Source organism: Rhinopithecus roxellana, chromosome 2 (genome assembly GCF_007565055.1).
Source record: "Rhinopithecus roxellana isolate Shanxi Qingling chromosome 2, ASM756505v1, whole genome shotgun sequence".
Taxonomy (NCBI): Eukaryota; Metazoa; Chordata; class Mammalia; order Primates; family Cercopithecidae; genus Rhinopithecus; species Rhinopithecus roxellana.
This window is the reverse complement of record NC_044550.1, coordinates 65,528,925-65,556,152: the sequence shown is the minus strand read 5'-3', so window position 1 is coordinate 65,556,152 and position 27,228 is coordinate 65,528,925. Positions and strand designations below refer to the sequence as shown.

The window sequence follows — 27,228 nt, the reverse complement described above, 5'->3', positions numbered from 1 at the left end:
TACATCTGTCACAGCATTTTTTTTCTTTTTTTTTTTTTTTTTGGCAGGAGACCAGAGTTTTATTATTATTCAAATCAGTCTCCCCGAAAACCCTCAGGGATCAGAGTTTTTAAGGATAATTTGGCGGGTAGGGGCCAGTGAATCAGGAGTGCTGATTGGTTGGCTCAAGGATGAAATCACAGGGACTTGAAGCTGTCCTCTTATGCTGAATCAGTTCCTGAGTAGGGGCCACAGAACCGGTTGGCAGGTCCAGGTGGGGCCATCCGGTTGTCAGAAATGCAAAACCCTGGAAAGACATCTTAAAAGAACAATCTTAGGTTTACGATAGTAATGTTATCTTCAAGAGTAATTGGGGAAGTTGCAAATCTTACGACCTCCAGACTAAATGGCTGGTAATATTTAGAATTCCAGCCCCTCTCATCCTAACTTGGTGGCTCGGGGCCTTTCATTCATTTTACGAGAACAGTGTAGCTTTTGGGAAGGGCTATTTAAACTAAAAACTAAATTCCTTCCCAAGGCTAATTCAGCCTGTGCCCAGGAATGGACAAAGAGAGTTTGGAGGTTAGAAGCAAGATGCGGTTGGTTAGATCTGATATCTTACACTGTCACAGCATTTTTAACACTTTATTGTTTACAAATCCATCTCTCTACACTAGTCTTTGAGCCCCTGGAAGGCATGGATTATGATTTGATGATTTTTATCTTGCCATCATCTAGCACAGTACTAGACATATGGCAGGTGATCAAAAAAATACTTGAGTGAGTGAGTCAGTTAATTAAATAATTAAATTGCACTTTATTAGAGAGACAAAGCTAATTTATTCATGTGGATTTTCTATTTGCGTCCTTTGCTCTTTGACCTCTCAGGGCACAATTGTTTTCTTGAACTGTCATTATTTTTAAAAATTCTATTTTATATTTTATCTCCTTCAGCTACACAGAAATGTGTGACCACTTAGAAGTTTGATTTCCAAAACAACACACCTGAAAAAAATCATTTTAATATAATTAATAGAAGCTTTGCACAATTAATTAAAAAGATTTATAGTGTTTCTCGTTATAGATCCAGCCTTTAAGCTATATTGACTTTTAAATGTTTTTATTACCAATAATCTCAAAATTTGACTGGGTGCTAGAGCCTTAAATATTTTTTATGTTTAGTGGTTTCTCTATATTTAAATATGAAATAAAATCCAGAACATCTTTAAAATATGATAGCAAAATTACTTATACATAAGTGGCTTCATTGAAGAGCATTAGAGCTGATATGATTGATAGGAATGCAATTCTTAGTATTGCTCTATCATATTAAATCTGAAAAGGTAAATTATATAAATCACAGTTTGTATATATTCATTGTGTTCATTTTAATCTTTTTTACAAATGCGTATTTTTTTCTTTAAAAATGTATGTGCTGATAATTTTTATATACTATCTTATTTTTTTAAAAGACATGTACTTTTGCCGGGTAATAGTTTTATTTTAGCTGAGATAACATATTTTTCTCAGATGTTTCCTGTTCCAATTTAAATAATATTGTGTCTTCTATTATAAAAATGCTATGGAAATCTGGAATTCATGGATCACTAGTTTTAATTCATAGTGTGTCTTGGAAACAATCCCATGTGAGAAATGGCCCTGAGCAGATGTGCTTAGTCATAGAATTGCCAGACAGTTCCTTATGTGTTGGCAGCTAGTTTTCTGAGCATGAAAAACAGGTTTTAAGATAAGAAATAGGGCTTTGCTGTCAGTTTTCTATTTCTTCACACTGTTTTACTTTAATGTTATTTAAAGGGATTACTGTCACCTTTATTCAATAATGTTTTTTTTTTTTCTCTCAGTCTTTAAGAGACAGTAACAAGATTATTAGACTTTTAGAACACACTAGTCAAGAGTGGAACCTTAGCCACAGTTAATTAATATTAACATTTCTTGTTTAGGGGTCTGGCAAGAATAAAACAAATACATAACATCATCGTTCAGAACTTTTGCCTCTAAGAGTAGATGACTGTTTTCTGTCAAAATATATTTTAATTGTTGTTTATAACTTTCTTTTGCAAATACTCTACATTATTCTACCTATCTTTAAAAATGTGGTTCTGTCTGGTATGAAATTTAAAAAGCATAGGCTTTGAAGTCAGCTCTAGTTTTTTATTCTGACTCTGCCATTGTCTTAATCCATTGGGGCTGCTATAACAAAATGCCACATACTGAAAAGCTCATAAACAACAGAAATATATTTATTACAGTCTGGAGGCCAGGAAGTTCAGAATTAAAAAGATGGCAGATTTGGAGTTTGGTGAGGGGCTGTTTCCTGAGTGTACATGACACCTTCTCTCTTTGTCTTCATGCAGTAAAAGGGGCAAAGAAGCCTCCCTTGGGCCTCTTATGAGGGCACTAATCCCATTTTCGAGGGCACTGCCATCATGACCTAATCACCTCCCAGAAGGCCCCACCTCATAATATCATTACATTGAGAATTATATGAAGGTTGTATTTATATGAGATTTCAACATATGAATTTTGCAGGGACACAGATACTCAGACTAAAGCAGCCATTTACTGGTGACTTGGGTAGGTTGTTTAACTGCATGAACTTCAGTTTTCTCATTGCTATAATGAAAATGAAATTACCTTCCTTGCAATGTTGCAATGTAATATAACTTACTGTCTTTCCCCACTTCCCTTCTACTTTAGTATCCAACCTCTGTAGGTAGGATATACAATATTTACAAATTACCTGCTAGTAGATTTGGGAGTTGGTATTAGCATTGTAATAAATAGTGGATTATTTACCTCCCAGACCTGGGAAATCTGCCTTTTTTTTGTTGCTGCTGTAATTTCTAGGACCAGAGTAACCATTTCTTTCTTTCTCCTCTTTCTATTATGTTGTACCCCCATTTCTTGCCAACTGTACAATCCCAAATTCCTTCTGTTCCCTTCTGTATATTTCAGTTATATTCTTTTTGTTTTGAAATCTTAGTTTCTCTTTTGCAGGGTTCTTTTTAAGACCTCAGATGTATAGACCTCCCTGGTGAGTCCTCAGATACTTTCTTCTTCCCATTCTTTGATGTTGCTTGGAAGAATCTGTATTTATTATAGTCACTCTTTGGAGTTTTCTTCAGTTTGGATTAGCCCCACCTATCTATTCTTCTCCTCAAGAATTACTGGTACCTTTTATGCCTTAAAAATGCCTCCCTCATTCTCCTTGGTTGTTGATTTTCCTTAACGAATGATTTTTTTCTACCTTTCTTGAACATTTCTCTACCAGGACTTTTGTGTTTATGCCATGATTTCTTCTCTGACTTTTGTTGCTTTTTTTCTTTTTTGCCTCTTTTGCCTCCCCCATTTCCTTATCCTACCTATGAAAAGTGTACATTTCTTAGATTTCTAACCATGTGACTCAATTTCTCTCCTTCATAGATGATCATATCCACCCTGCCCAATTCAAACTTTCAGCTCAATAACGTTTCCCAAGTATACACCTCTGACCTTGATCTCTTTGTTGATTTCCATAATTGAATTGCTAGGTCAGTGGTTTTCAAACTTGTTATTTTTTAACAGTAAACTCCTTTAAAAAAAAAAAAAAGAAATCTTATACATGGAACCTCAGAATTTAAACTTATAAAAGCAGAATGGCTATGAAGGAGTAGAGGGCCTCCCCATCTTAGTAGCTAATGCCATCATCAAACCTCAGAATTTTTGCTTGCTTGCTCTCTGTTGCTTCATCTCTACTTCTGCTCGTGTTGGCTCTGTGTACAGATGATCGCAAATCCACTCATCATCAATATCACCTCTACCCCACTGTCTCTTGTTTGCAGTACCCTTTTCTCTGGTCTACCTGCTTTCACTCTTACTCCACTGCAATTCATTCTCCACACAATATATCACATCATTTACCTGCTTGAGACCCTCCAGTGTATTTTCATTACAATTGGAACACATTCCAAAATTCCTACTGTATCCAGAAGGCCCTTATGTGATCTGACCTGTAAACTTCCTCTCCGACTTTATCTTATACTTTTTTCTCTGTGATACATTCCGGCTTAATTGTCATTTCTTTGTTTTTCTCATATTCTTTCATTTATTCTTAATTATCTTTGCCTGTAATTCTCCTCCCCTAAATTTCCTTCAGTTTTCATCATCATCCTTTAGGTCGCAGCTCAGATATTCCTACCATAGATGTACCTGATGACCCATGTCTTTCCTATTTCCCTGTATCATCTTCTTTATAACATTGTCACTTTCTTTAATTACCTGATTTATTGAAATGCTTATTGCCTGTCTCCCTCCATTACAATATGAACTTTATGAGACAGGGGCTTTATCTTCTTTGTTTACCACTGCATCACCAGTGCTGATGACAGTACTTCGTATGGTGCATGTAGCTGCTCAATAGACAGCGCTTGGTATGGTACATGTAGGTGCTCAGTAAAATAACTCTAGGACTCCTGAAATACAGGAAAAACAAACAAAAAACTGATGAGCCACAAGCTCTTAAAGCTCAACATGTCCAAATTATATTCACAGTGTCGGGCATATTATAAGCATTCAATAAATATTTGTTCAAAGTATGAATGCATAGAATCCCTTAAATTCTCTTTGTGAAACCTGTACCATCTCTCTCAATATTGTTGTCATCACTCTGGTTTAGACTTTTCCTCCCTCTTGCTCATTTATTATAACATATTGGTTACAGAGAGAGACAGAACTATCATTCTAGTCTATTTTTCACGAATGTCAGGTTTAAATCTCTAAAGTGCAGCTGTGATACCATTATTGGTGCAGTTCCCCCACTTGCCTTTAAATCGATACAGATAACTGTCAATTAAGGACATTGACATTGTAGTCCCCATGGCCTTTACAGTCTTATTTCTCATCTTCTCTAAATAACTCCTACACTTACCTACCTTTATGCTTGTGCTTATCTTGTTTTTTCCTAAAGCTTTCTCTATCTCTTCTTGTGAGATACATAATTCCTCTGCCAATTCTTGCTTTAAATACCTCTCACTTCAGTATTTTCCCAGCTAAATGTAAATGTGCTGCATACTCAGAATCATAATGTTTTATTTTAATCTTTTGTGTTGCTTAACATATGATTGCTTTGTGGCCCTCCTCAAGATTACTATAGTGCTATAATTACCTTATTGAGCTGAAAGTTTAAATTGGGTAGGGTAGATATGATCATCTGTGAAGGAGAAAAACCCTTTGTGTGTTTTGTACCACATTATTGCAACACCTCAAACATTGCAGGCATGAAGTAAACATGTTGCAAGCATGTCTGTTGAATAAGAGATTTCAATAGTCTGATCAATGAGTATGAATTAATATTTTCTGCACTTTGTCAGTGTTACCCAAAGTTACATGACTCTAAGACTATACTTGTAATCATTGTTTACAAGAGTAAATTGTCAATTCTGTAGTTATTTTATAAAATCTAAGGCAGTGAATATACATCAGAATCCCCTGTAGAGATTCTGAAAAACAGAGATGACCAAGTACTGCCTGCGGACATTCTGAATAAGTCTCAGATTGAGCCTATCCATATATGATGTGAAAAAGCCTGTGCATATTAGTTGCAAAAAGCTCACTTTCGTACACACAAAGTATGGACACTACTACTGGTATCATAGAATATTATATCTAACATAGAAATTAGAATTTTGAATTACCTAAAACTATGTATAATTTTGAGTTAACTTCAAGTTTCTGTAAATAATACATAAATAATGTATTCAAAAACTGAAGAACCACTATTTTGGAAAGTTTTGTTAGCTCAGTGTATGGATTATAATATCCATTGCTTTTAGAATTTCTTCAGAACACTTCTGCCTTGAATGGGTTTCATTATTAGACTGCCACTAAAGATTGGGAAGAGGAAAAAAATTGAAATAAAACGTTATTCAGTTTTGGTACTTACTCGGTTTCCTAAAAGCAGTAGTGATTTTAAAAGTTTAGAACTTTGTCTAAAATTATGTTTCAGGATTTTCTAAAGCTATTAAGTGTAAATGATCGGCTTTATTATACTGGGTAATTACAAAAGTCCTTATTAAATTACCTAACGTATGCATTTTTCTGTTCTAAAGAGGAAAAAATTAAGAATATCAAATCAGCAAAAACTAGCTTTTGTATCTCTCAAAATCTTACCAGTTTTCATTGTATGCAAAAAAGGTATTATAAACATTTTTAGAATTCCCTTTGTATGAGAGTGCAGGAAGAAACAAAAATTTGTCTTAAAATAGACTCATTGTACTTGATGTTAAGTCTCAAAAAAGTGTATTGATAATTAAAGCATTTTAATTTCTGTCCAAATTGATGGTATAATTTAAATCTGGTATTATATCCTATCCTTTATGTTATACTTGATTAAATTTTGCTTAATGAAGTTTTATTTTTTTTAAATTTGTCGGCCAGGTGCAGTGGCTCACGCCTGTAATCCCAGCACTCTGGGAGGTTGAGGCAGGCGGATCACAAGGTCAGCAGATTGAGACCATCGTGGCTAACACGGTGAAACCCTGCCTCTACTGAAGAATACAGAAAATTAGCCGGGTGTGGTGGTGGGTGCCTGTAGTCCCAGCTACTCAGGAGGCTAAGGCAGGAGAATGGCGTGAACCCTAGAGGCGGAGCTTGCAGTGAACCGAGATCGTGCCACTGCACTCCAGCCTGGGCTGTCTCAAAAAATAATAATAATAAATAAGTTGTCATTCAAATCTGTTTAATATCATAAGCAATTAAAAAATACATTAATGAAAAATCCCAAGAATATAAAGTGGATTAACAAACATACCTGAAAATAAAGTAATGTGCTTTTTAGAATATTTATTTGAAGCAAAAGTAAAATCCTTGGGTAGTTATGACATCAAGATTATTAATAGTTAACTAATTGTGTTTTTTTTTAATCAAATTTTTTTGTTAAACTGTTTTTGACTTTTTTAAAATTACATACACAGGGAGACATGTATCTAAAACATTTGCATGTAAATGGTATAAATGTAATTATTGAGTTTCTTCATAAAATAATATTAGAATTATTTTTGTTAGTTCCTTCAAAAATTTTAAAAGTGTGAATATTTAAAAGAACTCACAAGACTGCACAGAGCATACTTACAGAAGGCTTTTATTTAAAGGCCAAAGGATATCGTGCAGCCAGAAAAAGAACATAGGCAAGCATATAGCGTCCAGGACACATTCAAGCATAGGCACCCTAGGGCCTTTATTTATACACAGACATGCTTTATCTCCACGTTGAGCCACCAAGAATCTGTGCAATGAATCTTGGCTTCAGGAGAGCTCCAGGCAGGAGTTCCTATCAGGGTCATTTTTTTTTTTTTTTTTTTTTTTTTTTTTTGCCACACTGATCACATAGCCTAGCCTGGCTATCTAGTTATGCCTGGTGAAAATCATCAGTAAACAAATCAACTTGCAGGCTGCAGGAAGCGATTCATGCTTTAAACAGCACATCATAAATCCCGCTGTTCATATACTGGCTAAGAGTCAAGGCTAGACATTCAGGCATCCCCAGAGCTTTCCCAGTTCAATTGTAAATTAGTACTTTACTACACAGTTCCTGATAATTTAATCTAATGAAAGACAAAATGATGATGGTAGCTGCATTGTATAAACTACAGTAAAATTTATAAAATGTTTTAATATGCATTAACTTATTTGAACTTTATAATTCTGTGAACTATATGGGAAAACTGTTTTTATATCCATTTTATAGATACTAAGACTCAGAGAAGTTAAGTGATTGGCCCAGTTTACATACCTTTTGTGTTTGTAGAGTCAGTTCTAGAAGATAGGCTTTCTGCCTTTTATTTTAGAATTTTTTTCAACCCTTCATGCCAAAAGTAGATATAAAGAACTATTTACTTACTTTCTAACTGTTCTGTGGAACAGTGTGGAAAACTACTACTTATTTGCCCCCCAAAAAATAGTATTTGTGTTTTAGTGAATATAATATAATTTGAATGTTTTCAGAATTTTTTTATAATGACTTCCAAATTAGGTCTAAGTCCAGTGCCTATTTTTTTTTCTTTTTACCTATGTAGCAGGAGATTTCATCTCAAAGGAATATGAGATAATATATATTTGGAATAATTGTTCATAAATTATTTTTCTAGAATTTTTCACACATGAATATTAAATTGGGTGTGCAAGATCTAGGTAAAATATCAATATATAGTTGTAACATTCTCTTTCTCTTTCTCTCCCTCTCTTTCTCTCTCCCTCTCTCCCTCCTTCTCCCTCTCCTTCTCCCTCCCACTACTTCTCTCCCTTTTCCCCTCCCTCTTCCCACCTTTTCCTTTTGCCCTCTCATTCATTTATGATAGATTTACTTGTCTCCTGTGCCCTAGGTACTGCGCTATCTCCTGAGGGTTTAAAAATTAATAAGATGTGATCTGTGCTTTTAATTATCTTACATTGTATATTTTTTATGAACTTACAGTTCCACAAAGGAGAATCTCTATAGTATTGATTACAATACAGTGTAGTCAATCAATAATGTATAAAGTATTATATATTATAAGTATTGAGACATAGGGTTTTCGCCAAGGGGAAATTAGTGAAGACTTGAAGATAGGGAGACTTTTGAACTAGGTCAAACTTAAGGAATTGGTTAGAAAATGAAGGAGAAGACTAGTCCAACCAAACATGTGAAAAAAGAAACAAAGATGTGTTTAAGAAACACTGAGTGAGTGTTTTATTATACTTGGAATATAAATTACATGGGGGTAATTGGCAAGAGATGAGACTCTTTGATGCTAGATATTGACTGGCCTTATATGCCATGTAGGGGAGTGTAGACTTTATGCCAAAAAGTGTGGAATCCAGGAATCATTGTTAAATAGGAGTTTTTAGTACTAGATAACTTTTTTAACAGATAAGATATAAAGAATGAACGAAAGAGGAGACCATCAGTGAAGAGATGAGTTTGGAATCTATTGGAATAGTATTATGAGTGATAATGAAGCTAAAGTTTGGGCCGTAGAATGAAAAAGGAATACACAATTGAAAGACAATTTAGAAATAGACTCAGGCCAATTAGATTAAAATAAGGAAAGAATCTAATTATAGAATTTTGGTCTTGGCAAATTGCCTAATCCACCTCTGTTGTTGGACATGAAGTCTTTGAGACGTGCAGCATGGTCAAGTGAATTGCAGTAAGACATATTACTAGTTAGTGATGGAACTGGGTCCCTGCCTCTAGTGTTCTCCACATTGTACCTTGCTTTCTGTGTCTCCAACAGGTTTTTTTTTTCTTTCTTTTTTTTTTCCTTGATCATACTATGACCTTATCTTGCTTACAGTTTACAGGATACTCTAATATACATTATCTATTTTTACTTGTTCAGCAATCCCATGAAACAAGTAGAACAAGCAATATTTTATCCTTTCTGAAGGTAAGAAAACCAAATCAGTGTGGTTGCTATGCTTATTCAGAGTTTTCTCAGTTTTATCCTTACTACTTAAATATATTATTCCTTAAGTTTTTCCTTTAAAAATATATAGGATTTTATAACTGGTAGAATCATTTGTTGATTTAGATTGTAGATATACTCCTGAAATTATCTCTCAGCCTGACATAGATTTTACATGAATAAGGTGGTTTTTGTTTTGTCCTTTGGCGAATCATTTTGCAAATGAAAAAAATACATTTTTGTTTGATTTTTTTTTTTTTTTCTTTGAGACGGAGTCTTGCTCTGTCGCCAGGCTGGAGTGTAGTGGCGTGATCTCAGCTCACTGCAACCTCCGCCTCCCGGGTTCAAGCAATTCTCCTGCTTCAGCCTCCCAAGTAGCTGGGACTACAGGCACGCGCGCCAGCACACCCAGCTAATTTTTGTATTTTTAGTAGAGACAGGGCTTCACCATGTTGGCCAGGATGTTCTCAATCTCTTGACCTCGTGATCCTCCCACCTCAGCCTCCCAAAGTGTTGGGATTACAGGCATGAGCCACTGCACCTGGCCTGTTTGATTTTTTTAATAATCTTGGTTAATTTAAAGCAAAACATTTTCTTAAATGCCTCATCATATAAAATATTATTGGGACCATTTGAGGGTAGACAGTCTGTCATAGGGGACTCTTTAAATAGTAGTTTTATTACTTATTGTGAATCCTAGGGCTTATTGGTAAACCTCTATCAACATTGCTCTCCTCTACTTCAGTTTGATATAATAGTAGTCTTAATTCACACTTATTATGAGTGTCAAGTGAGATGACTGCAAAGCGTTTACAACAGTCCCTGGCCCTAATAACTACCTGAGATGTTTTCAGCTATTATTAGATTTGTATTTTCTATTGTAGGAAATTTATAACTATATAAGCAAAGCAGTTTTAAAGACAGAGTCAAAAGGAAATGAATTAACATTTACTTGTGAATTTTGCATCAAATAATTTCTGTAAGTTTTATAGCACAAATATGATTTACATTTAGATACATACATAAAATATAATTAAGAAATAGGGAACAGTTCCTACACTAAAGTATTTTTCTTCTTAAAAAATATGTTCTTTAGATAAAGTGTTTTATACTCAATGGTAAATTACGATAATATTAAAAATCATTTTTTTCTGTCTAAGAAAGTCTTATTGTTCTAAAATCATTTCCTATGAGGAGTCAAGAAGATATTGAAACTTACTTGCTTCTGTTAGAATGTTCACAAAAACTTGTCTTTTTCATTTGTTGCCAATACAGTCTCTGAAGAAAATAAACATTGTATTATGGTGAGACAAATATTTTAATTTATGTTAAGTGTTTACATAATACAAACTTCTGGTGTCTATGGAATGATCAAGGTATTGAAGTTTAAGTTCATTTTCATAGAAAGTCCAATCTCCATCTCTATAAGGATATTATAGACCTAAGTATATCCTCCTTAGTGCACTGGAGCTCTTGTTAGGTAATGTATCAAGATGATAAAGTGCTTTTTCAAGAAATTCATTGAATTACTTTGGTATATAATATAATTTACCCAAATAAAGCATTCATGACCTCTACTTCGTACCCTTCACCATTCAACTATATTTTTTCTTCTTTAGTCTCTTCTACATGCTTTCATTAGTAATAAAGGAATCTTCCAAAATTTATTCCATGGATCCATTTTCGATACACAAGAAGTAGAATTGATTTTACCAAAGTTAGATTTCTATTCTAATTTTTTATTCTTAGCAGTCTAGGAAAACAGTGTTTATTAATTTACCTTATTTTTTAGGCAAGCCAAATTAGAGCTGAGAGTTGCTGTAGCAAAAGTGGAAGAGTTAACTAACGCGACTGAAGATCTGCAGGGACAGATGGAAAAGAAGGTATTTTCTATTTCTAAGACAAATGGATACCCGTTGCTTAGTTTTCTTTCTATTTTGTTGATTTATTTTGAATTAGGTGTTAAAGAGGATTGTCAGAAGATGAATTAATTATTTTATTACCCTTAAATATAAAATATGAAAGTAGGAAGCTAAGCTATGTTATTGAAAACAACTTTATAAATAACTTTTTATTTCCATTCTCTGTAGCCTAATTCAATAAAACATCATAATCCCACTTAAGCACATCATTACTGAAATGCAAATTAATACAAGATCAGGTTTCAGTTAACTGGTTATTTGCAGGTGGAAAACAAGCATTTAATACTACCTTTATGTTATTTACTAAAATATTTATTGGCATAATAGACTCTGGTTCTTTTAAATATGTAATAGAGAAATTTCAGAAGGATGTCAAGGAAAAGTCAGGCTTTATTTTTAGATAGATATAATTATTGAAAATTCTCACTCTGGGACTTATTAGCTATGTAACTTTCTAAGCCTTATTCCCAATCTGTAAAAAGTTGATTATGGATTTCTAATAATGGTAGATTTTTTTTAAGTGTTACAAGAACCCTTCCATAAGTAACAATTTTAAAACTTGGATAAATTTTTAAAACACCAGAAAGCACCCAAAACAGAAAAAAGTAAAAGAAATAAGAATTGTTAATTTTTGGATTTCTGGCCTGTCAGTTCTCCCAACCTCCACAGCTGTGGCTTCAGAAAGCACCTCTGTATTTGCTTAAGGTACCCAGGTCAAAGTTTAGGGCTAGAAAAGCAGTAGGAGATTTAAAGAAGAAATACTGGCAGCAAGAGTAACACACAGAAAAAGTGAGAGCCAAATTCTGAGTGTAAATTCTTACCAAATTCATGCCTGACAACTAAATTATGCATATGGAAGTTGGGGAGGGACCCCAGAGAACCCAGTGAAGAAGCAGGCAGAGACCTAAGAGAAATCTACTTTTGAAAGATAGAGATATATGAAACTAGATATTTGAGTTTACTACTTTTTATAATTGAATACATGCGAGAAATGTGTGCAACTGAAGCATCAGTGTACTGAAGCCTTCCTTATTGTTTGAAGTATCAGAGGACAAAGCCCAAAGCTGGAAAGGCAGCTGAAAATTACAAGGGAATCTCTAGAAGCAAGGGAACCACAAAGAGGATGAACCCTATCTCTGCCCAAATCTTGACTGATCTTCAAATTATGTAGGCACAGGGCCTAGTTATAAAAGCAATAGTGGAAAGCAAAAAGAACTAATTATATGTATCAGCTGATGCATACTGTATGTGGAATAGATTTCAAATTTCAAGACCAAGCAAGATAATTGTCTACTTGAACTAAAAAAAAAAAAAAGAAAAGAAAAGAAAATAATGCTCAAAAGAACAAAACAAGTAACTGCAATGTATTATCTACACTATTGGGTTTTCAATAAAAAATTACTAGACAGAAAAGTATGACCTATACTTGTTGGGGAGGTGCTGAGGGAGGCAGCCATTAGAAACTGACTTTAAATGGATCTATCTGTTAGATTTAGCAGACAGAGACTTCAAATCAGCTATTATATATTATATATATGTTCAAGGAATTAAAATCTGTTTTTAAAGTCTCTAGGAAGAGATAGATAATTTTAATTGAGGACTGGGACATCATTTTTAAAGAAGAAACTCGAGAGCTTTAAAGTTGAGCAACTGAAATAAAAATTTCACTAGATGGACTCAAAAACAGATTGGGAAAGACAGAAGAAATAATCAATGAACTTGAAGTCAGATCAATAGAAGTTACCCTGTCCAAAGAACAGAGAGTTTAAAAGATTGAAGAAAAATGAACAAGTGCTCAGAAATCTATAGAACAATGTGAAGCAATACAACATAAGTGTAACTGGAACTGCCAAAGGGAGGGGGATGGCAGCAGAAAAAAATTAAAGAAATAATGGCTGAAAACTTCCTAAATTTGGTGGAAAATATTAATCAGTAAACACAAAATCACTTTAAGACACATCACAATGATACTGACAGCCAATTATGAAGAGAATACCTGAAAGTAGCAATAGAAAAATGACCAGAGAGGCAATGATAAGATTAATGGCTGAGTTCTCATCAAGAAACTGTGGAAACACTTCTGGACATAGGCCCTGGCAAAGATTTTATGTCAAAGACTCCAAAAGCAATTGCAACAAAAACAAAAATTTGCAAGCTAAAGAGCTTCTGCATACCAAAGGAAACTATCAACAGAGTAAACAGACAACCTACAGAATGGGAAAAAATATTTGCAAACTATGCATCTGACAAAGGTCTAATATCCAGCATAAAGAACTTAATTTTACAAGAAAGAAAAGCATTAAAAAGTCGGCAGAGGACATAAACAGACAGTTTTCAAAAGAAGATATACACGTGGCCAACAAGCAAATGAGGAAATGCTCAGTACTACGAATTAGAGAAATGCAAATCAAAATCACAATGAGATACCATCTCACACCTGTCAGAATGGCTATCATTACAAAGTCAGAAAATTACAGATGCTGGTAATGCTGAGAAAAGAGAGTGTTTATCCACTGCTGGTGGGAATGGAAACTAGTTCAGCCATTGTGGAAAGAGGTTTGGAGATTTCTCAAAGAACTCAAAACAGAAGTACCATTCAACCCAGCAATCCCATTACTGGGTATATAACAAAGTAATATAAATTGTTCTACCATAAAGACATGTGCCCATGTATGTTCATCACAGCACTATTCACTATAACAAAGAGATGGGATCAACCTAGATGTCCATCAATAGCAGACTGGATAAAGAAAATGTGTTACGTGTATACCGTGGAATACTACACAGCCATAAAAAGAGCAAAATCATGTCCTTTGCAGTAATATGGATGCAGCTGAAGGCCATTATCCTAAGCAAATTAACCCAGGAACAGAAAACCAAATACTGCATGTCCTCACTTACAAGTGGGGGCTAAACATTGAGTACAAATGGACGCTAAAGGGAACAATATACACTGGCCCTACTTGAGGGTAGAGGATGGGAGGAGGGTGAGGATTGAAATACTACCTATCAGGTACTATGCGCATTACCTGGGTGGCAAAATAATCAGTATACCAAACCCCCTGACACACAATTTACCTATGTAACAAGCCTGCCCATGTACCCCTTGAATCAAAAATAAAGACTGGAAGGGTGAAAAAAAAAACCTGTGAAAACAAAGTATTGGAATAATATATTTGAAATGCTGAAGAAAAAAATACTAAGAATTCTATATTCAGTGAAATTATACTCCAAAAATGAAAGCAAAATACAGGCATTTTCAAATAAACCAAAAATGAGAGAGTTTGTCCCCAGCAGACCTGCATTCAAAAAATTCTGAAGGAAGTTCTTTAGGCTAAAAGGAAATGACACCAGATGGCAACTCAGATACAAGAAGAAACTAAAAGCAACAGAAATGGCAAATATGAAATAACGTGTGTACATACTTTTCTCTTCATATCTTTAAAAGATGACTGCTTATAGCAGAACTAATAATACTGTATTTGATGGATTTGTAAAGTGTGCAGATGTAATATATGACAACAATGGCACTCAGGACTGGGATCCTACATGGATATACACTGTTGCAAGGTTCCAGTGTTTTCTCTGAACTTTCATCTAAATATTAACTCTAAATAAATTGGGTAAGTTCAAGATGCATATTGTAGTCTCTACAGCAACCACTAAAAAATAGTTCAAACAGATACAGCTAAAAGCAATAGAGGAATTAAAATAGCAGTCTTAGGCTGGGCATGGTGGTGTGCACCTATAGTCCCAGCTACTTGAGAGGCTGAGACAGGAGGATCACTTGACCCAAGGAGTTTGAGTGCAGCCTAGGTAACATGACAAGACCCTAAAAAAAAAAAAAAAAAAAAAAAAAATGGCCGAGTGCAGTGGCTCATGCCTGTAATCCCGCACTTTGGGAGGCCAAGATGGATGGCTCATGAGATCAGAAGTTCAAGACCATCCTGGCCAATGTGGTGAAACCCCGTCTCTACTAAAAATACAAAAATTCACCAAACGCGGTAGCAGGCACCTGTAATCCCAGCTACTGGTGAGGCTGAGCCAGGAGAATCGCTTGAACCTGGGCAGCAGAGGTTGCAGTGAGCCAAGATCACGCCACTGCACTCCAGCCTAGGAGACAGAATGAGATTCTGTCTCAAAAAAAAAAACAGAAAGTTATGGCATCATAAAAAATATTTGTTAACACATGGAACAGGAAAAGATGAACAAGAAATTTCTTTAGAAAGATGATACAAATAAAATTTATTAATATAGGTCAAAGTATCACTATGTCAAAGAAGAAAGACCCTGTGATTACCTTGATACTTAATGAGACATAGAATAGTATAGTTAAGAGAGCATATTCTAAAGGCAGATTATCTCCATAGAAATCTCTCTCTTGTTTTGTTAGACTTGCATTATAGAAATAATCTGAAATATTGGTAGAAATCTATATGCAATAACTTTTGAGTATTTTTTATTAATACAGGATTGATGATGAAGTTCTCCCCTCCTTTTTATTATACACATGATTTGTTTCCAAAGTCATATTGTTTCTTTTAATGTATGTATTAGAATGCTAATAGCATAGTAACTTTATAGCATGAACTGTTTTCTTTAGGCTGTATAATGGTGTATTGAATTTTCACATACTCAAAGTAAGCTTCTTGTTTCTTTATTTTCTAGGAGAAGGATGTGGTGTCTGCCCATGGAAGAGAGGAAGCATCAGATAGGCGCTTACAGCAGTTACAGTCCAGTATAAAACAATTAGAAATAAGGTAAATTGTTAAATGCACCTAGTGTTGTTGATATGCTTTAAAAGATATTTTACAATAAAGTTTCAGAGTGCAATATTTACTAGAATAAATGTTTTATAAACTCTAAATCAAAACTATAATCATAGGTGTAAAATCTGATTTAATCGACATTATTTATTAAAAATTATATTCAACAGATTGCTATACTTTGAATATATATTCAAAGATAATTTGTTTAATATGATTTTAGAACCTTTACTAAGTACATTAATTTAACTTTGAACGAGAATAGTTGTGCCAAATTTAGTCCAGTACTTTTTGGGAAACAAATAAAACCCTTGATACCATGCTTTTGTATCAGTACTGCAGAGTACAGAGCACACCTTTATTTTCATTTCTCCTTAGGTCAGCCTGCAGATTTTGGTGTGAACATAGTTGACCTTCAGTAACCTAAAATCTTTCTTTCTTCTAAAGAGCAGTTAAAATTTTAAAATCGTAGTTAAGAGGAAATTTGATATTACCTCAACCCCTCTATAGTTCTGTACTTCTAAAATAATACAGTTACAGTAGAAATAAACCATTAAAATGGAAGGCAAAGAAAGGAGAGGAATGTTATTTTTAAAAGCTATTTTTTAGGAATCATGAACCATAAATCCTACAAAAAGGATTAACTTCAAGAGCTAAATGTAGATTCTTTTTGCATCTTGGGTGTAATATGTCAGAAAAATCTTGGAAGCTGAAGCTTGATCATCAATCCTTTTGGTCCTCCAGAAGGCAGGGTGCTAGTGTATCCTGCTCCCCAGTACTGTTCTCTCTTGTGTTCTTAGGAGTTCTAATTTGCAGTGGCCCTTCGGATACCTTTACCCATCACTCATCTCTGTCCTGATAGCCATCATCAATTGGTGTCATGTTTTTCAACAGGAGTATTGCCTTTTTGAGTGAGACAATTCTTAGTTGTTTGAGACTGTGCCAATAACTACAGGATGTTTAGCATCCCTGGCACAAAATATGAAATTCTAGTCGCACCTCTTAGCATTGTAACTACCAAATGTCCCCACACATTTCAAATGCCAGTACCATCATAGTTGCAAACTGTTGAGTATAGGACACTGGTATATCAGAACGGTCCATGCAGTACTTTTTTAAAAATCTTTTTTCTTTGTACAAGCTGAGCCACATGACTTGATTTTAGATTGTGGACTTTATTTTAGGTAAGGAGAATATATATTTGTCTTTTGCTAAAGCTAACAAGTAATTTTTAACCAGATGCTAAAAGTCATCTTGAAAAGATAACATTTTCCAAGTGCTTTGATGATTTTATTTTGCTATAAATGAATAATTTATCTGTTTAATAAAATCTTTTCATTTGACACAATGACTATAATAAAAGTGAAAATAAATATATGCCTACCTCTCCCACATCAACTATGCCTTTTGTGTGCTAATATTTAGAATAACTAATACAGGTAGAGGAAAACAAATATGATCCTTGAAGAAAGCAATAATAATTAGATTTGAGAAGAAAAGAAGTGAAATGAAGTTTTAATGATTTTTGTATGTTTGTTTGTTTTCAGTAATTTTGGGCAGTATAAAGGAGACATATGCAAAGCGTACTTGAAACCCCTATTTTTATGCCTATTGAACAGGAGTAGTAGAAAAAGGTCTAAGAGATAGTTGAGATATACCCCAGTATGACTAGGTATGATTTTCCGTACATTGTTAGAAGAAAAGTCTTTAAGACTCCCTCCTAAGAGGGACTTTCATATTCACAGGTGAAGCATCATGTTTTCAATGTGTGTTGAGCGCCTACTGTTGTACCAGCCAGTGTTTTAGGTTCTGGAATTCTAGAAGTGGCCTGTATCTGGTGATATCTGATGATCTCTGTAGATGACAGAGAAAAGTCCTTAAACAACATTTATACCTATTTAAACAGATACAAAGGATTATTCTCAGTAGGGAAAATTCACCAATGGATACTACTATTAAAAATAGGGTTTTTGGCCGGGCGCGGTGGCTCAAGCCTGTAATCCCAGCACTTTGGGAGGCCGAGACGGGCGGATCACGAGGTCAGGAGATCGAGACCATCCTGGCTAACACGGTGAAACCCCGTCTCTACTAAAGAAATACAAAAACTTAGCCGGGCGATGTGGCGGGCGCCTGTAGTCCCAGCTACTTGGGAGGCTGAGGCGAGAGAATGGCGTAAACCCAGGAGGAGGAACTTGCAGTGAGCTGAGATCCGGCCACTGCACTCCAGCCTGGGAGACAGAGCAAGACTCCGTCTCAAAAAAAAAAAAAAAAAAAAAAAAAAAAAAAAAAAAAAATAGGGTTTTTAAAAAATAAGTAAAAACTTAGAATGAACTCTGATTGATAGGCATCACTTACTTGTATAATCACCCCCACCACCTTCTGACCTCCATTACTCATATGCTTAAATTGTTAGAGAAAGAAAATTATTCAACAATATAATTGACTCTCGGTTGGCTACCACTATCTGCCTGAATTGATATTTGAGATTTCACCCATATTTACTAAAGAATGCACCCAGATTTATACATCATTCAATACTTAATCGGAATCCAAATCACTTTTTTTCTCCTTTCTTCAGCAAATATTCACTGACTAGACTGAAGACATTTTAAAAGCTAAGTTACCATAGGATATATATATATGTTTGAGAGCTTGAAAAGAGTAATATGAAAGTGATTGAAAAACAGAATTTAGATACAATTGTTTTTCCTCAAGATTTAGTTGGGTGGGTCTTTAGTACTGTGAAAGACCAAATGTACCAGATAATTCAGGAGATTATTTTATTCAGGCTATTGCAGTAGGGAGAATGCTCATTAATGAGGAATGTTTCAAAGAAAAGGAAGGGGCCTGAGGTTTTATATAGGCGGATAAATGAGGTGTGCATGAATCTTACGGGACTCATGAGGAAGGATGGAGGTGGGTCTTATTTTGGAATATGCAAGAACAGGGTTATTTTATGCTGTTAGCTCTATTCTGAAACACAAAATGATAGAGGGGGTTTAGAGGACAAAGGTGGGAGGATTTCTTAGCCATCCCTGTTTTCTTGGCTCAGGTAAAGTCTAATATCAGTATAAAGGAAGAACAAAAGCCAGATACAGCAGACATAATATACGATTAATGTCTATTCTTAAGATTTGAGGCAGATATTTGAGTGGACCAACAATTCAGTAACACAGGTTGGAAATGGAGGAGAACAAAGTAATGATTAATAATGATTGTGCAGACTATTCCATTCACATAACATGTCAGACTAAATATTCTGAAAAAAACCCTCTTAATGTAAGCATCTTGATAAATAACAATATGATTTGTTTCCAAAGTTGTTTCTTTAACTCACATATTAGAATGCTAATAGTATAAAAACTTTATAGCATGAACTGTTTAATTACATTTAAATGCTCAACTTATATAGTTGGGAACTCTCAAGCATACAAACAGAAAAACAAAAAAAAGCTAAAACAAGAATGATAAATAAATGACTTGCCTGCCAAGGACGTCAGGGCTGGATCTATATTATGTCACAAGAAGGTAAATGTCTTTGAGCAGGCTGGAACCCCTGAAGGAGCTACACTCTAATTAAAAGGCTAAAATAGAAAAAAAATTCTGCTTCTTAACAATGATAGCCAACCAATAAAACTATTTCCATCATGTAGCCAAATGGAAAAAAAAAATCATAATAATCATTGTAGTCTTCTCTGAGAATGTGTAACCATAACTCTGCCCTCATATGACACTGTTGTTTAATGTTATACTATCTGTTCATTTGGAAACCTCAGCCCCAAAAACTAAAGTGGCAACAGATTGGTAGGTAGTCCTGGTACATGGAAGAAGCAATAGTAAACCTTTGGGTGAAATACTTTTGAACACGGACCCCTCAGGATTCCCACAGATTAAGTTTAGACAGATATGAACTTAATCAAAAATTACCAAGTGCATGAGAAAATAAACCACTTGACTGACAGGAAGAAGGTTTTGATGTGGGTAGTGGAGGGGAATGGGGAGGGGAGAATAGAGAAGCCTGCTTCTTCTACTATTTAGAAAAAAGAAATGCCTGAAAATAACAAATAACAAAGAAAATTATAAAATGTGTCTTACCAAATATGTTATAAAGCCAAAGTAATCAAATCAGTAATCAAATTAAAATGAGTTGAGCATGTAAAAACTAAGTAGATCAATGAAACATAATCTAATAAATTATGAGATTTACATATATGATATTTGCATATTTGGGGGATGGTAATAGAAGTATTTAAATTCATTCGTTACTAATGGTACTCAAACAACTGGCCATTAGTTTGGAACTTAAGTTGGACTCTTCTCTTACATCATATTCAGGAGTAAATTCAAATGAGTCAGGATTAAAAATATAGGGGTAAAAATTAAAGTCATGGAAATCTTTGGAGGAAATCTAAGAGATTACACTGACAATCTATGGATGAAGGTGACCATCTTTATAAAAACTGAAAGCCAAAAGTTGAAAAAAATAGTCAAATTTAGCTGTGTTAAATTTTTAGTGTGGTGAAGATTCCCTAAATAGAGTCAATAGGCAAGAACAACAAAAAAGTAGATTTGGAAAAAAAATATATTTTCAGCATAAAGGACAGACTAAGGGTTAATATTTATAATTTATGGTTCTTATAAAGGGAAGAGAAAAGTAAACAACCCATCAGAAAAAAAATGTGCAAAGATTAGAAGAAATTCAAAGAACAAAATTCATATGGCTTACAAAAGGAAGAAAATATGCCTAAAGTGTCTTACAGAGAAATACAAATTAACAGTGAAATGAGGTTACATTCATTAGACTAGGAAAGGAAGGAGCCTTTATAACATGATGAGATTTCTATATTATTAGATGAGAAAAGCAAGTACAGAAAAGGGTATATATTATGATTTTTATTGTTATAAAAAAATTAAAAAGCTCCTGTGGTTAGCTGTATGTATAATATGTGTGTATATTTATGTGTATATGTGTATGAGTATATATACAATGTGTATATAATCATATGAATGTTGAGAAAATTATTTTAATATATACATTAGTAAGTTCACATAGCTTGTCTGGGTAGAAAGCATGAAAAGGGAGAAAAGAGAAAAGACCATATAAATGTAAAGAACAACTCATTTCTTAAGGGTTTGCATTATGTCATTGTCATGTAACTATGTAATACAGTGTGATACTATAACAAGTATAACATAATTAGGATCAGAAAATCCAGGCTCAGTCTCAGCCCCACTGCTCATTAGCCCTATGACCTTAATCAAATGCCTGACCTCTCTGGGTATGTTGTTTGTTCTTTAAAATGAAGATATGGAGATAGTAAAACCTACTTTATAGAAGTGTAATGAGTATCAAATGAGAAAATATTAATACATGTGAAAGTTACTGGCATAATAATACAAGTATTATGCTACTGAGTAGTAGATGCTCAGGAAATCTCCCTCCTTCCCTTTAAAAAAGTTTAACTTTCCCAGTGTAATTATTGATTTCTAGATTATGTGTGACAATCCAAGAAGCCAACCAATTAAGAACAGAAAATACACATCTGGAAAAACAGACCAGAGAGCTACAAGCAAAGTGCAATGAATTAGAAAATGAGCTATATGAGGCCTTTGTAAGAGCCAGAAATAGCATACAACTCTTAGAAGAAGCTAACCTTCAAAAAAGTCAGGTAAGAAAGCTGGTAAATATGTTTAGATATAATAAAATGTTGACTATTCTCCCATGTGACCTCACAGTAAGGGATTCAATAGCTGCAGAATAAATGCATGAAAATGAAATTGCTATTCTCTTCATTAGTAATCATACCATATTCTTGGATGGTAAACCAAATATGATAATATTATAAAATGTCAATTCCTTTCTAAAATAATGTATAAATATCAGACTTTTCTTATTTTCCCAAACCCTGTGTAACTAATCTTCATCCCCTGTAGTCTCATACTTAAAAAAAAAAAAAAACTGTTAGTGCTTTACTGCAGTATACCCTATATTTTATTCAGTTGAATCTGATCAATCTTATCCGTCTCTATTCCCCTTCATCATATACTCAATTACTTTAATAAAGCAGAAGCTTAATTGGCTTTAAAGATTTATTTGCCGAAGTTTTCATGTCACTGTTCTTTTTTAGTTCTCTAACAATTGTGATACCTGTGCTATCAAATACAGTGTTCCTTGTCATATACTGCTTCCCTATGAATTATATATTTAGTTTATTGAAGTCACAAAATAAATGTTTTAATGTTTATTTTGCTGCCTCCCTTATGTAGAGTTCATTAAATCATTAATTTATTTACCAACATTTATTGAAAACCTAGTATATGCAGAATACTTTGCTAGCAAGTATGTTGGGATACAAAGGAAGTGCTTTGTTTTATTTATATTTCCCTTTTTACAGAGGATTTTTCAAGAGATCCAGTAAAACAGAACATAGTGTAAGTTGGATATTGAGAAGCTAATAAATAAAAAAAATTATCTAAATCCTAACTGTGGGAATGCTAAGGTGTTTATCATGCCTTTCAACTAATATTTTCATCTGTGATCTGGATACTGTCTTTTAGAATGGTTAAGAGGCACACAATAGACATAATATGCTTGGGAATTGTGTTGAATACCTAAATCAACTAGAAAAATTAAGGTCAAGACAAAATTTTTATCTCTGCCCTCTGAAGCCTACTTGTATGAGCACTCTTAATACCAAGCCATTAAAAATAAACATCTTGTGTAGAGCACAGTGGACAGAGAAAATAGTAGGAACACTCATTGCCCATCCTTCTCCCAAATTTTCTCACTCAAATCCTAAGTCAACAGACCCTCACAGAGACTGTCTCTGGCTATAATATTAAACTGCTCCTTGACTCATTGCTTAGTTGCTAGAGGTTTCCCATCTTCAGTTGCTTGTTCAAAGTCAAAGGTTCTCCCAACCGATCATACAAGCAAGGCAGGAAGTACAGCCTAGCATAGTTCCCCTTCTCCCCCTCAAGGTTATTACGTAAGAACAGCTGTTACTTGTCACTAGCTTACTGGTTTAAGGTCGAGGAAATTTATCTTAAAAAACAATTTTTAAAAAAACAGGTAAAAATGTGTATGGTACCTTTGGAAGATGGTGGGAACAGAACACAGGGCCACTTACATGTTGACTTAAAATGGATTCAACGTGGCCTAATTGAAGGAGTTCCAAGCCCAGAAAAAAAAGTTTGTGTTAGAGATATAAATATGGGAATTGTCAGCATATAAATGATATTTAAAACCATGAAATTTGATTAGACCACTAAAAGAAGGACATATAGAGAGGGGGGCAAGAACTGAACCTTGGGTAGTCCAGTATTAAGAGATTCAGGAGATGAGGAAGAATCAGCAATGTAGACTGAAGAGGAATGATCAGTGAGATAGGAGGAAAACCAGTACTGTGTGTGATGTGCTGAAAATCACATGCAGAAAGTACAACAAGGAGAGGAAAGTAAATATCTCAAGTGCTGCTGGTAAAGAAGTACTGAAAATTTACTTATAGATAATCAATATGGAGATCATGATGGTGAAAGCCTGATTCAAGGAAGTATAAAAGAGATTGAAAGAAAAAGTCTTGGAGATGAACATGTTACAGAGTTTTGCTTCACAGAGAAGCAAGGAAATGGAGTGTGACTGACAGCAGAGCTAGGATTATGGCAATATTTATTTGGTGGGAGATGGAAATGATTGGAATGATAGAAACACATCAAAGAGACAAAACAAGTGGTGTCTGCAATGATCAAGTTATGAGTTAATGAGTGACATAATTTGAATAATACTAAATAATGGAAAGAGAGAGAAATTCAGGAGATACTTATAAGGATACAATACCTAGAGATGATGATTTACTTTATATAGGGATTCAAAAAAATGGAAAATTCAAAAATGGTTTTAAGATTTCTGGCTGTAGAGATTAGAAGGGTGTTAGAAACATTGGCTGAAATAAATACCATAGAGAAAGTGTCTTTAATTAGGACAAGGGCAGGTGAGAAGGTTAGGGAAAATAAATATCATTCATGATTTTAACATGATATTCAAGTAGAGATGTCCCAGAAGTTTTGAATAAGGTGTTTATAGAAAGTGACTAGTGGATAGGTTTTTACCTATTGCTATCTTTACTAATAATGATGTGATCTATAACATGAAATGATTGTTTTCTGAAGGCTCTACTTGAGGAGAAGCAAAAAGAAGAAGACATAGAGAAAATGAAAGAGACAGTTTCTCGGTTTGTACAAGATGCTACCAAAAGAACCAAGAAGGAAGTAAGGATTTTTAATTATATTTAAATTCAGAATTTAAGTCACAACTAAAGACTAAATTCCACCTAAATATTTGTAAATTAAAATTAAAATACTTGCCTACAGAGTTATAAAGACTGTATTGAAATTATTAGCATAAGTGTTTAAAAACTAACTAAAGGAACTGAATAAAGGCTCCTTTCCTTTAAAATTATCTCCAGTAGGATAGTGGGATATACTGAATAGCCCTCCACTTGATAAAATAAAGATGTTCCTTTTTTTTCCTTATCTGTATTTTTTGTGGGCAATATTATTTCTCTCCTAGGTGAACTGTAGCTTTAAACTGGTTTTTAAAACTTCATCAGTTTAGAAAAAAATGAAGTTAAAATGTTTGCTTTCTCCCAAGCAACTAGGTGGTAGAATTTTTATTTCCACAAAGCCACTGTATAATATTTCTTCCTGCAGAAGTATTTCTTAGAAATCTATTACTTTTACAGAATCATGGTGCAAAGAAAAAAAATCTATTACTTTGTCTTTATATGACTGAAATTAGATAATTTCCCAAGATAAAATTTTTAATTTAAGGCAGAGTCCAAAGTAAACCGTGTGCTTTTTAATTTCTAATCTTCTATATCTTTTCTGCAGGAGCTCTGTCCTTCCTGTTCGTGAAGTTGAGAGTACTGTAACATTGGACTATAGCCTAAAATATTCTTGATGACATATTTTTAAAATAAATATTAATAAACTTTATACTTTTAATGATAAAAATATTTTATTAAAGTATTCATGGTATGAGCATTCCTCTGATTGTATTTTCTTATCCTAAAATAAATGCACATTGATTTTGGGGTTGATGAAGTTCATCTTTTGCATGAAGCATTAAATCTAAGTAGGATTTTTCACAAGCACTGTGATCTCATTCATTCCAAATGTTTTGCAAATGGAAAATACAGATGCTTCCTAAAATCCAATTATTTCCCTATTCAAATATGTAATCCTTCCAGGCATCTGAAGCTCAACATGTCTGAAACTGAACTTACTGTTGTAGTCAGTCCCAGATTGTTTCTTCCTTAGGTGTTCCTGTTGATTTCCTGTAGCCAGCCTTTCCCTGCCATTACAACTGTTCGCTCAGGAAGTATTTATTGAGCACTTCCTGTGTGCCACGCATTTTGCTGGGTCTTTGCCCCCTCTGAGTTCCACACTGTTGCCTAGTTGATTTTTTTAAGTAAACTTTAAAAATTATTATTAAAAGTGACATATGCTCATTGTAAAAAGAAATTTAAAATATGTATGAGAAAATATGTACAAATGAAAAATATGTATAAAAGAAAATTAAAATTACAAGTTTAATACCCGGAGATAGCTACTGTTTTTAGCATTGTTCTGTGAATTTCATTTAATCCCAAATTATTCACTGCGTGTCCTTCAAATATGTAGAATTAACCTGTTGAATTGAGAATAACTTTATATGTATCTCTTCCTATTGACTACAGTAAATACAATGAATAAATTGTCACATATTTCTGTTCTGTCTATAAAATTGAACAAAAATATGACAGTGGCTTATTTCTTTAAAATATGAAAATACTTTATTTCTTAGATATCTCTCAAATAAATAAAATTTGTAAAAAAAAATACATTGTTTACTTTTGATTTTAAATCATAGCTAGTGCCATTATTGGATTTTCCTATTTCTTAATAGTTTATCTTACTATTTGGTTTATAAATGTCCTTACTATTCATAAAATTATAGAGGGGAATGCTTATATAAAGTGAGGATAGGATGAGAGAAGGGTATTAGTCCCTCTACAGACTTCAAAACCCCAATCACAGTAAACTACCTGACTGAAATGTGTATTTCCTCACATGACGAAAGTTTACATTTTGTTTCATTAGATACTAACTCTAGAAAATTCCATGACTTTTGGAGCACAGAAGTTTATGTATGATATGCCATCAGTGTCAATAGTTCTACACAGTCGTTTTTTAAAGGCATGAATAGTTTGATTCATCTGTATTTGCCAGGATTACTATAAATATATTTGAAAATATGTACCCTCCTGTTGTCATAAGCCCTCAAGTTAGCTGTATCATTTCTAGATACTAAAAAGAACACATTTTAAAAAGAAATTAGGCCGGGCACGGTGGCTCAAGCCTGTAATCCCAGCACTTTGGGAGGCCGAGACGGGCGGATCACAAGGTCAGGAGATCAAGACCATCCTGGCTAACATAGTGAAACCCTGTCTCTACTAAAAACTACAAAAAACTAGCCGGGTGAGGTGGCAGGCGCCTGTAGTCCCAGCTACTCGGGAGGCTGAGGCAGGAGAATGGCGTGATCCCGGGAAGCGGAGCTTGCAGTGAGCTGAGATCCGGCCACTGCACTCCAGCCTGGGCGACAGAGCGAGACTCCGTCACCAAAAAAAAAAAAAAAACAAACAAAAAGAAATTATGCGAGAGAGAGACAGACATGACAGGGCTTGTAAGAACCAAAATTTTTATATTATAGGAACATTTATGACTTAATTTCTCTGCCTCAGTTTTCCTCATCTATAATGGAAATAATAACCTCATTGGATTTTTGTGAGAGTAAATGAGATAATACATGTAAAGCACTCTGAATAGTACCTAACACACATTAATCCTCTATAAATTCTGTTATTGTTACTGATCCATAAACAGAATACATTGATTCTTAATATAATTATTCATAGGAAAAGTCTACACCAAATTATAACCTTGAAAAGAGCTAAAATAGGTCAGGCGCGGTGACTCACGCCTGTAATCCCAGCACTTTGGGAGGCTGAGGCAGGCAGATCACAGGGTCAGGAGATCGAGACCATCCTGGCTAACACGGTGAAACCCCGTCTCTACTAA

General features: G+C 34.2%; 1 protein-coding gene across 8 annotated transcripts in view; it reads left to right on the top strand.

Annotated features, from left to right (window-relative positions):
• The window catches only part of SCLT1 (sodium channel and clathrin linker 1), a 231,338-nt gene that overhangs the window by 116,903 nt on the left and 87,207 nt on the right, over positions 1-27,228 (top strand). For all 8 annotated transcript variants that reach the window (XR_004053269.1, XM_030916898.1, XM_030916893.1 and 5 more), the window contains 4 exons: positions 11,215-11,305; positions 16,013-16,104; positions 21,602-21,779; positions 24,280-24,378. Coding sequence is in view for 7 of the 8 variants with exons in the window: in XM_030916898.1 (XP_030772758.1) it covers positions 11,215-11,305; positions 16,013-16,104; positions 21,602-21,779; positions 24,280-24,378 (460 nt within the window). In the remaining variant the exon portion in view is untranslated. The remainder of the gene's footprint in view (positions 1-11,214; positions 11,306-16,012; positions 16,105-21,601; positions 21,780-24,279; positions 24,379-27,228) is intronic.